At 42.4% G+C, this 17759-nt stretch overlaps 1 protein-coding gene across 1 annotated transcript; it reads left to right on the forward strand.

Annotated features, from left to right (window-relative positions):
• The first annotated feature begins 468 nt into the window (after nt 1-468).
• Nucleotides 469-17568, forward strand: espl1 (extra spindle pole bodies like 1, separase). The gene is made up of 32 exons (XM_061070274.1): nt 469-549; nt 1323-1625; nt 3532-4287; nt 4422-4523; nt 4667-4778; nt 4892-5019; nt 5409-5602; nt 5937-6179; nt 6725-6869; nt 7146-7305; nt 7480-7619; nt 7962-8096; nt 8187-8303; nt 8396-8567; nt 8672-8800; nt 8934-9090; nt 9228-9337; nt 9550-10688; nt 10781-11180; nt 11514-11639; nt 12227-12440; nt 12549-12754; nt 13653-13780; nt 14102-14224; nt 14578-14727; nt 14890-15057; nt 15212-15316; nt 15401-15516; nt 15601-15684; nt 16057-16221; nt 16392-16593; nt 16728-17568. The coding sequence occupies exons 1-31, from the start codon at nt 469-471 to the stop codon at nt 16591-16593; spliced, it is 6510 nt and encodes a 2169-aa protein (XP_060926257.1). The 3' UTR covers nt 16728-17568.
• The last annotated feature ends 191 nt before the right edge of the window (nt 17569-17759 follow it).

Genomic DNA, 17759 nt, shown 5'->3' on the forward strand with positions numbered 1-17759 from the left:
CCTGAACGGGCCCTCGTACAAGGCAAAGACACTACATTACCCACAGGTCCGTTGAACTTCCGTATAAAACCGGATGTCTCCTCGGATTGGTTAACGGACGCCTTTCAAAAAAGAGTGCGCGAGCCGTGCAGCTGTGGAGGTTGTTGAGGATTTTATTCTTTACATTTTAATAGAGCGGTACAACCTATGGTCAGGTGGATATCGGTTCTCCGTGTGATCTGCCGTGAATAGAGGTTTCTCTCCGAGGCTCTCCCGCTCCAGGTGAGTGGCAGTGAACGCTGCCTGGAGTTATGTTAGCCGATTTCCACGTTAGCCGATGTTAACGTTAGCCTGTGTCAACGTTAGCCGCCTTCATGTTGTGCTGGACGTTGTCGCTAATGTCGTGTGACAACCGAGCTACTTCGCTTTGTGGAAGCTCACAGATAAAATGGCTAACTCCTGACTACCGTGTCGTCCACAGCCTGCGTCATGAAATGCTTGAAGGTGGACGAGTTCATCCAGCGGACTGCTTCCGTGGAGGAGACGCAGCGCTTGCTCCAGGAGCTCGAGGTTAGCATAACACAGTCAACGCTATACAGTCAAAGCTCTTTATTGTCATCGTACTCGAGTACAATGAAGTAATCCGATGCTTCTCTCTCCAAGATAAATCTCTATACAAGTTTAAAAATAAAGTATGAAAAACAACAATTGTAGCAGCATCAGCTATTAGCAACTGCTATTATATTGGTATAATTACTATCATATATAAATATATATTATGTTATATTATATACAGTACTATTTTTATATACTGTAACAATAACATTACCATCATATCATCAGTACTATTACCATCATCTTGCCACTGCACCTTATCTACCTATTTATCTTGTGTTTCTGTTTTTGATTCTTTCTACCTCAATATTTTTTATTGTATTGTATTTTATTGTATTCAAATATACCGGCTGCTATGACTACTTAATTTTCCTTCGGGGATGAATAAAGAAATCTATCTATCTATCTATGTATAGAAGATACAATAATCATATTTGCAGATAATGCATAAACCGTATTTAGACACTTGTAAAATAAACTGTTTCATAGCTTTGGAGCAGCTCCAGCAAATTCATCACATCTTTAATAACATGAACCACTACTAATACAAAATAATGTTGTTTTACTAGTTTAGGACTAAAGCTCCAATTTTAACCCAGGATTAACTACCTCCAAATAGTCCGATTGCTATATTAGATATTATACTTGTTTTCTATTATGAAACGTCTTTCACCTTAATATTAACTATTAAGTCGAGAATCCAAACCAGAGTTGTTTACATTTTGCAGAATTATGTGGAGAGCAAGCCCGGCCTTCAGGGTCGCACGCTGTGTGACCGGATCATCAGAGCCTGTAACCAGCAGCTTGGAGCTGGATCCCCTTCCCGGGAGCATGTCAGTCTGCTGGTGAGGCTGGTGGAGCGGGCCCTTCATGGCTACGACATCTCTGCAGCTCTTATTCCTCAGAGCTGCCCGCTGTACATGGAGAAGATTATTTTCCATATCATCAAGAAGCTGAGCTCTCTAGAAGCTCACAGCCTGTGCAACTATGTGTCTGGCTTGGTTTACACCAGGCTTACTACAGCACAGCAGGTATGTATCACTTCTTAAACTGCGGTGCTCCCATATACACTAGGGGTGGGAATTGGCAAAAATGTGACGATTCAACAGTATTGCGATATTTGGGCCACAATTCAATAGTATTGCGATTCTTAACATATTGCGATACAGCAAGTATAGTGATTTGATTCTGCGATATATTGCGATTCATGTCCCCCATATTATTCAAAAGCATTACAAAAAATGAGGAAAATAAGACTGCCAACTCACTTCAAGTGTCACATTTAATTCTGTGAACAACATTGTCTTCTACACATTAACTGAAGTGCAAATAAGAAAGGGTAGTGCAAAAACTGTCATACATTCAAGACACAGGACCTTTGTAATTATTTTCTGAATAGGAGACCTCTCACGTGAATGCTGAGCTCCCAGCTCATAACTTATTTAAATACAATACAGTAACATAAAGCAGACATAATAGAGTAACATAAACCTGAGAATAAGCATTTAAACAAGAGTAACTTAGAGCTTCAATCAAATTGAGAAAAATAAAATAAACAAATGTGTACTACTAGAGTCCAGGGGCCTCATTTATAACCGTTGCGTACGCACAAAACGGGCCTGAAACGTGCGTACGCCACTTCTCACGCCAACGTTGGGATTTATAAAAACAAACTTGACGGGAAAATGTGCGTATTTCTACGCAAACTTAGACCCTCCCGTACGAGCGTTTTGGGGAGACGGGGAAACGGCGACACAGACGTGAGGCGGTGAACTGCAGCAGATTATTGATCCAATTCATCATTTACATTAAAACCAACAGTTTTTCTCGCGCGACGTATCTGCTCCACATGAGCCTTTTTATTTAAAAAATATAAAACAACTTTAAGCAAATAAGGTTCAGATTCGATTTAACGGCAGAGTTACGGAGCCGAGTCATTAATAGGTTTTAATAATATCTTCTAACACTGTGCGTGTATCATCAGATCACTGCAGTGAACGGGACTGAGCCACAGAGCGCACAGAGCACACTGGAGATTACTTATAAGAAATGAGGAAACTTTCCAAATAATATCCCAGAAGAGGTGAGGATCCACTGATGTGAGGGAATCGGTCCGATGCTCTAAATAAATAAATACTGCCGTGACACCGGAGCGGGGAACTGCTCGATGTGTGCATGTGACTGGAAGAACGAGGAGGAAGTGAGGGTTCAGTGATCTCTGATCTCACACAGTGTGTTATGTGATCTCTGATCTCACACAGTGTGTTATGTGATGTCTGATCTCACACAGTGTGTTATCCACAGCAGCAGCAGCAGAGTATCAGTGTATTTTCTTTATTAGTGACATCACTGCTGTCCCATAAAGTCGCTCTTCACCTCCACCTCACTAACAAACACCTCGCTGTCAGTGTCAGAAAGTTTCACTTCCTCTTCACATCGCTTGATGCCGTGACTCCGTCAGGACTCACGGTGGAAACCCATTGGTCAGCAGCATTATTTAATATTCACGCCGTGCTTTGCGTTGACCATTTATGGTTGAAAGTGGGCGTGTGGAGGGCGGATTTGGAGGCAGATCCACGTACGAACGTTTCCAGGTGGACTGTAATTTTTAAAGCGAACATTGCGTTCAGTTGTACGTGCGCACGGTTTTATAAATCGGAATTATCTTTTGCGTACGCCATTTCCGGATTTTGTACGTACGTACACTTTTAGTATGAATCCTACGCACTCTTTTATAAATGAGGCCCCAGTCCAGTTGGCTGCAAGGTCATGACCTAAAATGTTAAATTGCAATACTTCGATATAATCGCGTGGGCAAAATATCGCGAATACTCAACAGAATCGATTTCCCCCCCCCCCACCCCCCCCACCACTAACATACACACTGCATGATTGTGTCATTACATTCAGCTTTAACAAGATTGATATTGTCTTTAGGGGGAGGACTACTCTGTTCTTTTGCGGAGCTGTTTCTGGTTGCTCTGGACTGGACTATCTGCTAACAAAGACCGGACGACCCTTACTCCTCAAGAAAAACTCCACTGCCAGATGCAAGCTCTGAGCTTCCTCCTGTTGTCCGACACCGAAAGTACAACTCCCTCCTTCTCCAAAGCTCCCATATACACGGAGGATGCCATCGCAGAATTTGAGAGGGCATCTGGAGAAGTGACCAAAGAAGATGCCTCATTTCTGCTCCAGGAATTGCGCTTGCTCTTCAACAGATGCCAGACTGGAGGACAAGGCTGCAAGGGGGAAGGGTCAAAGCAGTTTATTAAGAAATTAAGCGTATATGTGGTTTTTGAAATCCTGCTGGTTGCTGTTCGGGTGCTTTGTAAAGCGGGACACCACAATCTGGCCTCCACCTTCCTGAATGATATTGAGAGAGAGGTCCGAGGCGTCTCTGCTGACTCTCAGTGTACAGCTCTGGTGCTTGGCAGGTGGGCTGTCGAAGTTCATTCAGCAATGAAGGCCGGTGGGGAGAGTGGCCAGGTTTTGACAAACTGTGCTCGAGCTTTGAGGTCTCTCTCTGCCGACCTGGGAGAACAAGAAGCTCATGCAGTTGTGGAAGGGTGTGGACATGTGGTGTGGGCTGTCGAGACCGGCCACAACAAGGGATTAAGTGGTCCTCTGCTCCTGGCTTGGTTTTCATTCCTGGAGGAGTATCAAGAGCAGATATTAAGAATGTTGAAAAAGGTGAGGGTAGTAACTTCCCAGTAAAATGATACCATTGTGCTATTCTCTTACGCCACCAAAAAAATTTCATTGGTCAAATACATTTTTTGAGAACTTGTAGAAATGAGTAATTTTTGGCTTGTTTATGTTTACAGAATCTGACATGCCAGACTGAGGGCAGCCGACTGCAACAGACCCTTTGTTACAGTATTTGCCAAGGCTTTGTGTTTGCTTATGAGAGCATGCTTGCATCACAGGTGAGAATAACATCTGTCTCATCAGATTTTATGACAGTAATGCTGATGCTAAAACTGGGAATGAAGTGCATGTTTTCCAACTTACTTGTTTAAATGTTCTCAGATCAAGACTTAAAGGTTCTAATTGTGATTTGTCCTTTTAGCTGGAGAACAGTGACATACTGGACCGAGTGCTGCTGTACTGCCAAGCCACAGCTGGGCAGATGATGACTGAGGTGCGCAAGCTTCCAAGTGACAGTCTTCTCATCAAAGCAGGTGGTTAAACTCTACTTCATTAATCTTGTCCGGTCATATTGAAGGTTCTGGAATGCTCCCAATTGAATGAGTGTTTTAATTTTCTTCATTTGTGTTCGCTGTGTGTATTGCAGTGATAGCTGTGAGCAACTTAGTGTGTGGATTGTACAACCGACGTCTCTATGACCAGGCCTTCACGCTGGTTGAGATCCTCTGCAAGGATCTTTGCAGGAATTGCCCCGTCTCACTGTCTGTTGATCGGGTAAACTCCTAAATCATGTTTTTGATCTATTATACATCACATTTCACAGCATATCATGTCTTAACTTGAAGAGTACGCACTAGAGTTGACACCTCTGCAAAGGCCCAACAGTCCCCTTATGAAACCACATAAATTCACACATTCTGATTTTGGATCTGCACCGAATTGCACTAAATCATAACTATCAATCCCCTAAATATGCCTAATTTCGTTTTCAAGAATGATGAATTATTATAATTGTAATCCTGCTAACCAACAAACAAACACATCTTGGCAGAGGTAACCAATTCTAGAATATTCTTGGATAGAAGCAAACAAAATTGATTTATAGTCATTGTTTTTACCACTTTTCATTCTTAATTGCGATTATTATTATCATCATCATCTAGTTGTGCCGACCCTTCATGCTGGCTGTGCAGACGTCTCGGCGGGCTGGACAATTGGAGCGAGCACTCGACTGGGTGATTCTGTGGCTGAAGGCCCTGGGGGACAACATTCTCACTCATATGGCTGAACCGGTCTCCCTGTGGGTGAAAGCCAAGACTGATGCAGCACGTAACTCTGAGGAGGACATCAGACTCAGGTACGGATAGGGGTGGGAATCTCTTGGCACCACACAAGTTCGATTCCGATCTCCACATTTGTTCATTTTAGGCGTGTGTGCTGTATCTTCAGCCTTTACTGTATCAGGGTACAGACAAAGTAATCGTCAGTACTGTTCAGGTCCTAGAAGCGATTACTTTCCCCACCTCTAGAATATGTTGTAATGAAGTTACAGTATTAATATTAAGTCTTCTAATAATTCCTGACCAGATATGTAATTGCTAGGTGCTCTGTTGTGTTAAAACTCGGGTTTTTGAATTTTAGTTTTATTCATACGTATGGGAACTTAAAAGTGTTTGCTTGTCCTTTAACAGGACGTTACGTGATGGTTTTGGTCCTGACGTCCCTGATGAGAAAGTGATGCTCTGCCTTTTGGAGGAAGAGCTACGTGCCTATAAGGAGGTGGCAAGTGACACTGCCCAGGAACGTTATAACACCCTCTGTGACCTGTTGGACATCTGCCATGAGGAGAGCTCCCACACCCACCTACGTGCTGTCTACCTCTGTGAAATGGCCCAAGTTGTGTGTTTCCAGGATTTCAGTGAACAGACTGATTGGTAGGAGCTTTCGTTGACATCCGCATTTACAGTGAATAGTGTTTCTTAACAGAAAAAAATACATTTAGTTTTCCAGTAGTCAATGTGAATGTTTGATGTTATGATCACTGTAAGAATTATGTAACCTGCTGCCTGTTCTTCATGAATCTGTTGGCAATTGAAAGAAATGTACGTGCTACTAGACTAGTCTAAAATAAATTAGCAAGAAATCAAGTGGTTGAAAGAGATAAACTTAGGAAAACCATACATTTATGTCAAACTAAATACTTTTATTAAACACTGATTTATCCACTAAGTTTATGAAACTAAAGCTGCTAAGGCAACTTATGTGATGAAAGGACTTGCAACAACAATCTTAAATTTTGTGAATGGGGTTTTCACAGTAAATGTGAGGGTGAGATCAATATGTCAGACCTGGTACCTGAGCAATGTTTTGGACACAACCTTGTTTTGTACTGGTAATTGGGAAAGTTATTCTGGACCAACACTGGAGAAAACCCACTAACCTCTCACTGTGTTTATTATATTTCTCTTTAACTACACAGCTCTGCAGTTGACTTTACCCATGAAGCTTTGCGGCTACTGGAAGAAGAATCTGTGACTGCAGAGAACGCTGATAGACTAAAAGATGACAAGGCCCATGCTTCTCTTTGGCTCTTTGTCTGCACTCTTGAGAAGAATCTTCAGGAGGTTAGTGCTGAATCTCTGTACATATATTCAGGAATCACTGTTTTTGTGTTTTTTTCATGAATAGGATGTATATATTGTTGTTTTTGTGTTATTGGGGTTTTCTGGCGTGTTTGTGATCTATCAATTATGTCAAATCATGCATACAGATGCCTTTCCCAGTTTCTCAGCTTTTTTAAGTATCTCAATGATTAGAATTGTGTCTGGATTAGGTAAGCAAATAAACTATGGATTGAAGTGAGACATACACTGATGGCAATGTATTGTGTTTTTTGCCAGGCCATTGAGAAGGACATCAAATTGCGCGAGTTGCGTAACAAGAAAAGTTGTGTGGCCAATCCCATAGGAACCAACGATTTTGACTATGAAGACAAGCAGAAAACAGAGGACAGCATCCTGCTCTATGAAGGCCTGCATTTCAACCTGGCTGCAGAAAACAGTAGGAACCATTTTCTCTATACTATGCATTGTTGGACCCTTAATCTAATCACCAGTATCATGGTAAATGTTAAACCTGTTATTATGCTCCAGAATTAATCCCCACCACTTGCTGTCTCATTGTGTAATTAATACACATACATCATCATTTACATCATTTTTTTCCTTTCTCAAGAATTGTGCCAACCTTTGGAAAGAGCTCTGGGTGAGTGGTCCGTTCTTCTGCAGAGTCGAGATCTGCCTTCTGTCAGGAGCCCCAAACAGACCTGCACCTCCATTGCTCTGGCTGCAGCTCTCTTCAGACTAATGGGAAAGGTAACGATTCAACATAAGTCTAGATAAACCTTTCATTGTTTGTTTTATTCTGTCTTTAGCTCCAAATATATTTACATCTTGTATCAAAGTACCTCACTTGCTTCATAAAGCATCATGGATTAGGGATAAATTGACTCATGTCATCATCCTTTCTCCCAAAATGTAGGTAAAAATATACACAGATCTATTAAGAATTTAATAAATTTGGTTTTACCTTACTTTAAAAGCATGTCAGGGGTATTTCATGATGCATACTGGGGTTGGGTTGTTTTAACCTGTGTTCACTTCATTGGTAATTATACTATCCATGTATTAATCATATGTCTCTCTTCTCTCATGCAGCCTTTAAAGGCTCTGGAAGCTTACCAACTCACAATTGGACTTTCACGTCATCTCTCTGACGCACATGGTTGTGCCAGCTCCCTCTGTCACTCAGCCCTCCTCTTACTGGATATAGGTGCCCCTGAACTTGCTTTGGTAAGGCAGTTTTGTAAGGATTATTCTATAATGAAACTGATATGTTTCAAGCAAATTAGTATTATTCCCTAATCTAACTTGTGGTTTTAGGCCCAGTTAGAGCAAGCAGAAAAAAGTCTTGCTTCAGAAACCACCAATGAGGGAACTTCTTCCCTCTCTATGCTGCCCCTGCTGTTGAAAGCTCAGTACTACTACAGCACAGGACAGGTAGGACATCTGCTAGCACCATTTTTTATATTATTGGATTCCTGCTGTTTTGCAGAGCAGTTTTGCTCCTCTCCTCTTTGATGATATTTCAGGTGGCTCTTGGAGTGCCTTATCTGTGTGAGGTGCTTAAAGAGGTGAATGAGCAGAGGCAGTCGAAAAGTTGGTACCTGCTTCGTGCTCGGGCTCTGCAGACCTGCAGCTCCTACCTCAGTTTGGACACAGCTGCACTGCCACAGGCTGAGCGCGGACGTATCACTGAACTTGGTAAGCACACACATTTTCTCCACTTTAACAGCTGGCTTTGTATTTTAATTTGTCATGATGTTTGCAGCTATAACTAGGTATTGACCAATGTTTGCCTTTCTCAGGTATACATAGCCCTGACACTGCTCTGTATGAAGGACTGAAGCTTCTCTGCAGCCTGCTGGTCACTTTAGTGGGGAAAGGCCTGTATGGGACTCATGGCACCAGCTCGGATGTGCGCTTTATCGACCAAGGTACATTTTTCCCACACATTCATTCAACAATTCATAAAAACTGACTTCATTTACTTTATTCTTCTTTAGATGCCCTCAGCTATTTCAGTTCCTCCCTCCCTGACTGTGTCTCTCTCTCTTGGTCCACGAGCAGGAGATAACCTGGTGCTGAAATGGCAGCTGCTGTCAGAGGTGTTAAACTGCTCCATGAAAATGGTTTCTGTTCGGAGTAGCTGTGGGGCCATCAATGATGCCAGGCTCCAATGCCAAGAAGCTCTTAAACTGGCCATCAAGCTGCAGGCACTCAGCCAGTAAGTACATGAACATGGTTTATAGGTCAAAATGATTTTGTGAAGCAGGGTCTTAAAGCTTGTTTGTTTGTAAGATTTTAATGTCCACATTTTGAGGAAGCTTTTTGATTGAATTCCTTCCTTTCTCACTTCTTTAGATGTGCTGAGCTGCTGGTGATGAAAGCAGAGTTGGAGCTGATGCAGGGGGAGCGAGAAGAAAGTAGCACTGATTTGGTAAATGTCCGAAACCTTCTGGACCTCTGCACAGGTCAGTTGAATGCACAGCTACCTGTTCAAATAGTGCTGGGCACTGGATCCATTAATATTTCAGTGACTTTGAGTAGAGTTGTATAGTGATGTCATTATATTGTATTACTATTTGGTTATATTTTTTAGGAATGTAAAGTTGTGATTGCATCATTCTTCATTCATATTGACACTTTCTTGAGCTGCATAATTGACTTAAGTTTCTTTCCTCAGATTTCTCTGATCAGGTGCAGAAGACGGAGGTAAAAATCAAACCCCGGAAAGGTCGGCCAGCGCAGAAACCTCAGCCTCCTCTACCTTCCCCTGAGGATGAGTTGAAAGACATCCTGAGCACTAGGTGGATTGCTAAAGAACCTGTAGTAGGGGACCTGACCAGCTCGCCTCCTCTCAAGGCCCAACCCCGTCGTTGGCTCTCCTCCCTGGCACATGAAGCTGAATGTCAGTGCCCATGCTGCTCTGAGCCCTGTCTGGGCCACGCCACTGCTCGCTGGGCTGCTACACAGGCTGATTTGGTTCTCAAGGTGGAGTCCAGTGACCCCAAAGTCAGTCTGAAGCTTCAATGGGCAACATTATCCCGCTGTGAGACCATCACTGCCAAAGTTGGGGCAAAATTGGCTAAACTCTTCCCTCGCTGTGACTCCAAAAAAGGCTCCTATAAACCCTCCCTGATGCAGGATGTGGTGGGTCGGGTGTACCTTCACATGGCCCTGTCCAGCCTGGATCCAAGACTCAACAACATTTGTGGTATATGGAAAATACTGAAAGCTGGTTTAGCATTTGTTGATTGCTCACCCTCTCCTGTGCTAAGACCTGTGAGAGCTGGCTTAATGGCAACCAAAGCCATAGTGTCATTGATCACCTTGGCTTCCAAAAAGGGTTGCAACCCAGAGGAGCTCTTCTCAAATGCGTGGACCTGGAATGCACCGAAAGAGAGAGACATGAAATCCGAACAGAAAAATGTACCTGCCTTGTCCTTGAATAAAAAGCTTAAGGACTGCCTTAAAATCCCTGATGCTCCCGACAAAACAAAGAAGGCAACGAAGGTCAAAGCTGTCAACACCGTCAAGCCCAAGATTCAAGTGATGAGCTCCTCAAGCAGAGGAACGGATCTGGTTCCCATGACACCAGTAATGGTTAGGTCAAAGTCTGCTGTTAAGGAGCTCAGCTCTTTCGACTTCAACACAGTGGTGCCTACTGTGGCTTGTACTCCTGTTCAAAAAGTGAGAGCTCCTGCTTCAGTGAGGAAAGCACCAAGAACTGCCTCAAAGCAGCAGTTTTATGTGTATGAAGAGTTTTCACCTACCCAGCCAGTGCCCGCTGCCCCCAGACGCACCAAGACATCACGCTTTAAGGTCTGCATCACATCAGAGCGAGTTTGTTATTTCAAAAATGTACCTTTTGTGTTTTAATGATAAATATCTTTCTTTTTTTATATTCAATACAGGTGGAGTTTAGTGATGAGAGTGACTCCGAGGCTAATACCCAAGCAGAGGCCAAAGAAAAAACAGACGCCCTTAAAAAGAGAACAACTACCAGAAGAGCTGCCCAAAGTGCTAAAACAGTCCCAGATCCACCTGCAGAGAGCAAACTCCCCAAGAGGCAGGCTAAGGGTAGAAAAACCACTGCAGTGCCGAAGGCCACGTCCTCCGAGGACGACGATAGTTTGATCCTTCAACCTGTGCCAACAAGAAGAGGTAGAAGCAGAAAGGAGCTGACCAAGACAGAGGTGGAAACGATGGAGGAGCTGGACAAAATGAGGACCATCGAGGAGGAATCTAATGAAGTTCTGGACATGAGCATCGAAGAGCTTAGGACATCAGACACTGAGGACAACGCTGCTTCAAGTAAAGATATATTAATATAATATAATATTTTGAAATGTTTAACTTTTCATTTGCAGTAAGGTGGCAATTAAAGTAACATAGACAAAAATGATCCCCTCCAAATTTCATCCCAGCTCAGTTATTGTAATTATATCAAAACTGTTCTTAATTATGTATCAGAATATCACAAACAACCTGGGAGGACATTGGATGATATCGCTAAGTTATTGTTTTTAAAACATGAAGGCTGGCAGGAAATGGCCGGAGACCAATAATAGCAATTCTTATCGGTATCCTGTAAAATGTGGATAAATGCTACAGTGCTAATTTGCACTTATCTCTCCCCCCACATAGATTTTGAAATCCTGCGGAGGGATATATGTGGTCGTCTGCCGAGAGATGGTTTGTCTGAGTTGAGGAGTAGTGGTCATCTGAGCCAAGGGCCTCCAATCCAGCTCACCCACTCAGACACCAGGCCAGGTGAGTTTACTCTGCAATGGTACTGTGCCTTTATGGTCTAATATCGAATGATATGTAGTATGTTAAGTTACGGGGCGGTGCAGGGTTTGCACTGTCTCCTCACAGCAAGGAGGTGCAGGTTGGGTCTTTTTGTGTTGAGTTTACATCAACTTCCAAACGCATGCAGATTGGGATTAGGTGTGAATCTTAATGTGACGAGTTGTCTCTTTATGTCGGCTTTCTAAAACACTGGCAACCTATCACGGGTGTCCCCAGCCTCTTACCCAATGTCAGCCCGGATCGCCTCTAATTCCCAAGCGACCTTCAAAGGATTGGCTGTTAGGATAATTAATAGATGGGTGTAAAAGTAATGGAATTACAAAACTGGAATTTATAAATTGTTTTGCAAGATCTTGTACGTCCATACCTCACATTTCTAATGTCCATGTTGAAATGAGAATATGCTGTGATATTGCTGACTGTAACAATAACATATCAGGATTTTCCTGCCTTTTTTTGTTACTGGTTTGTATAGTTAAATTATTTGTACAGTTAATCACAGTTCCTTATCCAGTTCCCTCCATGTTTTTTTTCCCCTTGTTTTTCAGAGAATCTGTCCCTGGAGGATGTTGAGTCGTTGCTCCGCTCAGCCTGGCTGAACCTTCAGCACTTCCCTTCTCCCACTCTCCACCCAACCCTCTGTGCTCTCCTGGCCCTGGCACTGGGACAGCAGGACCCTGTAACCACAGCACTGCTACACGCCGAGTCCTTTGCCATCACGAGCCGTCATCGCACAATCAGGCATTTAGCCAGTTGTCTCAAGTAAGCATGCTCGTGTTGATATGCAAAATAGAGCAACTTCTTTTACTTGTATGATCACTAGTTTTGTGTCAAAATTACTGGGCTCTTATGTTGCTTTGTATATTATAGAAAGCAGAAAAAGTCGTCCGGTGAACTTGCGGACCAGCTCGATGCTCTGAGTCTAAATGAGCTCAGTTCAACAGAGTCCAAGGCGACTACTGAACAGAGGTTGATTCAGTTAGAGAACATCTACTCCTTCCCCACTGCTGACTCCTCATCTTTCCCCCAGAACCTCTGCCAAGAGTTTAACCAACAACTTCAACACCTTCCCACAGGTAAAGTTGTAGATTCTGTCTTGGATTTACTGGCAAAATGGATATATTTATATTGTAAAATTTGATTTGGTCCAGACATGGTTTGCATGTCACTAATACATTATGAGAAGCTAATTTATCATTCATCTTACTACTTTAACAATAATTTTACCCTTTTATACACCAAATTAGTTCTTTAATGGAGTTTTTTAAATGCATGTTTTGCAAGCTCATTTGAAAATGGAATGAAGATACGATAAAACTTTATTGATCCACACACCGGGGAAATTCACTTGTTCAGCAGCAGGCAGGTCAGAATGAGGTTAACAAGAGAATAAAAATAAAGAATTAAAGTTAAATAAAATGATGCTGAGCATGTACATTATATAGACACAGGATGAGTGTATGGGCAAGGAAAAATCTGTTTTGTACATGAGAATAAAATGTTTACTTTGTACATGTAAAACAAATGTGAAAAAAGTGCTCTCTCTTAAAAATAGTTAAAGTAACAGACCAGAGCAGCATTTAAGGGCCAGGCGCTGTATCATGTAGGGGCTGAGAGATGTTGTCCATTATTGAATTCAGCTAATCAGTAAAAGGTAGAAAGCCACATTAATGCTTAATTATGCAAATCACAGGATTGTGCAAGATATTATGATTGCATCACTGTCGGAGCCACAGCTGATAAATTCCTGTGACAGATGAAGCGTCATTTGACCTGGAAATTGGATTGGACCCTTACTCACCCCGATCTTAATGGACATTTTTGCTCTGTTTGAAATGGACTTTATTGGGAGTCATTTAATGAGTGTGTACTTTTGGTCTTGCCCATAATCTCATTAGTTGATGCTTTCATGATTAATAAGCTAAGCAAAAACTAAATATAAATTGCATGATATCCTTCCTCTCTGTTGTACAGGGATAACTGTGTGCATGATGTCTGTGCTTGGAGTCAAACCTGGGGAAATGGGCGACAGCATTATACTTTCACGTCTCCAGAAAGGATCTGCACCCGTCACTGTTCATATCTCCACATCTATGCAAAAGGTGATGACAATAGTTGATATAATTTCAAGATGAGTGTTTTATTGTATTTTCCAAACAAGTATTATCTAAGCAAATGCAGTTTAAAATCAAGCAAACTGGCGGCCAGAATACAGATAATTATAGTGTGAGCAGCTACTTATGCAGCTGTAGTTGAATTACAATAATCTGTATATGAGATTCAGTAACGATAACCAATTCAGTGTCGTAAAATGCTATTATAATATTTGGAACAAGTTTAAGTTTGAATCTTAATTTTACTCTGTTACAAATTTGCTCTTCACCATCCAAGAAACTGACTTCAACTTTCTCTGTGTTGTGCAGCGTCCCATTAGTTGGCTCGTGCAGGAGATGGACAGTATTCAGGTGGATCAGAAGGTTGTGAGCTGTGTGTCGGATAAAGCCAAGTGGTGGGAGGGCCGCAGGGCGCTAGACTCTCGAGTTGAGGTAAGTGATGAGAACCGTGTGGGAGAAACTCATTTAAATGATCTAAGCATTTGTACTTCTCAATTAATCATGGTTGTGATTTGGGCTTCACATGCAGTAAATCAACCAATCACCATAAATCTGGGTGTGCTTTCACCTTGGTAAATGTATATTATAATGGTGGATTTGATTATGTAGTGAGAGGCGAATGGTATCTGCATGTACAGATCATTTCTCAAAAATCATTCATGGATCTTGGTGGGAAAAATCACGTATCATTCTAGTTTGGTTGTTTTGACTAAGAAATGTATGAAAGTTGTAAGTGATTACTTTATGCTTTTACTCATCTAAACACCTTCACATCTTTCTTCCAGCAACTGTTGAAAGAGATGGAGGGATTGCTCGGATGCTGGAAGAGCTTTCTTCTCCCCCTTTCTTCAGATCCAGAACTTCCAAATCAGGCCCAGCACCTTTGCAAAACCTTGTCTGCTAAAGGAGCGACATGCAGTGAGGAGATGTTGAAGGTGTGTGGGGTTTATTTTGTTTGTTTGTTTTTAATCTGTTTCTTTTCAATTGATGGATTCTGGAGCATCAACAGCTGACCTTCCATTCTGACTTGATCTCAAAAGCGGCTGGAGCAGGAACAGCAAAATATACAAACACTGAACTGGTGACTTTTCATTTAGGCGTTGCTGTCTGCATCTCCTCTGCTGTCTCAAGAAGAATTGCAAAGATTTTCTCTTGGAGTTTCTCCACACTGGCCTGCGGAGTGTTGCCAGCTCGTGCATACAGTTCTTTCCCGGCCCTCAGAGAGGGACGAGCCCCATGGTCATGTTGTTCTGATCCTGGACAAGGTTGGTTATATCAGCTCTATCAAATCCTGTCAACTTAATTTTTAATAAAACAGATTTTTGAGAGTCAAATAGACCTCCAATGCTCTGTTACAGTATGTCCCTTGTTGAGCAAAATAGTGTAAAAGTATGACTCTCTGTCCTGTCTCCTTTGCAGCACCTTCAGAAGTTGCCATGGGAGAGCATCTCCATCTTAAAGTCTCACTCTGTCAGTCGGATGCCTTCTCTGCACTCACTGATTGGACTGAGCATTCAGAAAGTGGTAAGATTAAAGTCCACGAATGTAATCTGTAGTGTGCACTAGCAGATGTACGTCTCTTACTTTCTTACTTATCTTTCCCTTCAGAATGACTCTCAATCCATCCTGAGACAAGGTGTGGATACAAAGAAGGCCTTCTATGTGCTAGACCCTGATGCTAATTTAGGAAACTCTCAGGACAGGTTCAAGGAATGGTTTAGCAGGTAAGGCTAACACTCAGAATTAAATAAGGTTTATCTTTTTCACTGCTGTTTCATCCTAATGACACATGACTGTTCTGCTTAAAGTAACCCGGACTGGGAAGGTGTGTGTGGGGTTGCTCCTGACTCGGGTCAGCTGGAAGAAGCAGTGGCCAACAAGGATCTGTACATGTGAGTTTGTGATGATCTTCTGCATCCTGAAAGAGACGAGAAGCAATGGCTACACTCCACAAACATGCTAATGTTGAGAAATAACTTTGTTAATTCAGGGCTATGGAATAACTTGGTGCTTTTGTGAATGTTTTGATGCTTAGATTCAGGCTGCTAAATTTTGGGGAAAACCCTTGTCCAAAATATGCTTCACATCAAATAAAGAAACTCTGTGGAAGTTGTATAAAGGAAGGAAACGACATACTGATGGGGATTATATGGGAGGAGATTCGACAAGCACTGTTTTTGTGTTATTAAAATCCAAATTTTCCTGAGAATTTTCCTCCCATGTGACGTGATGACCTGTTAAACTTTGCATGTGTGGTCCGTTAGCTACGTGGGTCACGGAGCAGGCGCTCGGTTCCTGGACGGTCAGACGGTCCTGAAGACGCCGATAAGAGCGGCGTCTCTTCTCTTCGGCTGCAGTAGTGCTGCTCTGGCCGTGCGTGGAGACCAGGAGGGACAAGGCATCATCCTCAACTACCTCATCGCAGGCTGGTGAGATATCTGTGTTGTTGTGCAGTTAAATAAGGATCAATTGATACAATTTTAACGCAAATATATCTAACAAATGGAGTTGGCGATTTTATATCTTGATGTGGTTGATCTACAAACATTAATTCACTCGCTTAAATTGTTCATTACTATTTATTTTTTTCTCTCTTTAGTCCGTTTGCTTTGGGAAACTTGTGGGATGTGACAGATCGGGACATTGATCGCTTCACCAAAGCTTTGTTGGAGTCCTGGTTCGCTGCTGGACCCGGAGCCCCCCTCCTGGAACACATGGGCCCCTCGCGTCAGGCCACAAACCTTAAACACCTGATCGGAGCTGCACCTGTGGCCTACGGTTTACCTGTCTACCTGCAGTAGGTGGGTTAATGAGCCAAATGCAGAAACAGTCTCTATGCAGTATTTAAAGAGACAGCTGATCAGTGTCTTTCAACAGGGTAAAACTGTTTATCATGAAAGTTAACGTTTTCTTCTTTGTTTGTGTGTGTGACTAGAATTCACTATCGCAGGAGCCAAGCTGTGCACAGACAACATCTGGTGGCCCTTAGTCTGAAGTGGATCAAAAGACAAAAAGGAAAACGGAGGATTAAATCGGAGAATTAACAAAATACTAAACATATGTTAACATGCAGGAGTGTCTGGTGTGGCCTGCAGCAGAGCCATCACGGCCTCTACTACCATCCTGCTTGCCTAAGAGAGAGAGAGCACGTTGGCATTCAGAGAAGCTGATAGATGTATGTTTGGTTTATGGAACAAAGATTAGACCCACTGCTGAGTTTATATATGAGAAAAATGAGGCATTACCAAGATTCTGTCAAAGGCAGAGGGGGCTCCACCTCTTTGTACTCACCCACAGTGTCTGCCCATCACCTCCAGGATGAAAGTCCTCTGGTGACTGCAGAATGACACATTTCAAGTCAACGATCTTAAACTGCCACAGCAGGCCTGTCATTCATGCAAGTGAATAAACTTCTACAGTAACATTAGTTGCTTTTGGAAACTTGCAGATTGTGGTGATCAGTTCATCAACCATTCCTCAAAGCCTTGCTTAGTCTTGATTCTCTGCTGGGTCTGGGGCGCCGCTGCTGGATTACATGGACCGATCCCATCAGGCCACACTTGTAAAACACCTCTCAGGTGATGCGCCTGTGGCCTGTGGGCTACCTGTCCACCTGCACTAGGTGCATTAATGAGATAAAAGTATTCAAAAAGCAGGATATACACAGTTTCTATGCAGTTTTTAAACATAAAGGTTTCAGCACACAAGCTGGAGAATGTGACTTTGATTTGAATTTCCTTTGAAGTACGATTGTAGTACTGCATGTTCCTTATTTAAATGCCTCTTGGTTTTAAGCAAATTCTAAAGTGTTTTGAATTATTTAAAATTTTAACAGTGTTTGGATGCTATTTTTATATATTGGCAGAATTGTTTTCAAATAAAGGTGTTCTCACACACAGTCTGTGTTGTTTGCCTGTTTGTGGAAATAACTGATTTCGATCACATTTATGTGAAGGGATGGGTAAAG

Source organism: Limanda limanda, chromosome 4, assembly GCF_963576545.1.
Source record: "Limanda limanda chromosome 4, fLimLim1.1, whole genome shotgun sequence".
NCBI lineage: Eukaryota > Metazoa > Chordata > Actinopteri > Pleuronectiformes > Pleuronectidae > Limanda > Limanda limanda.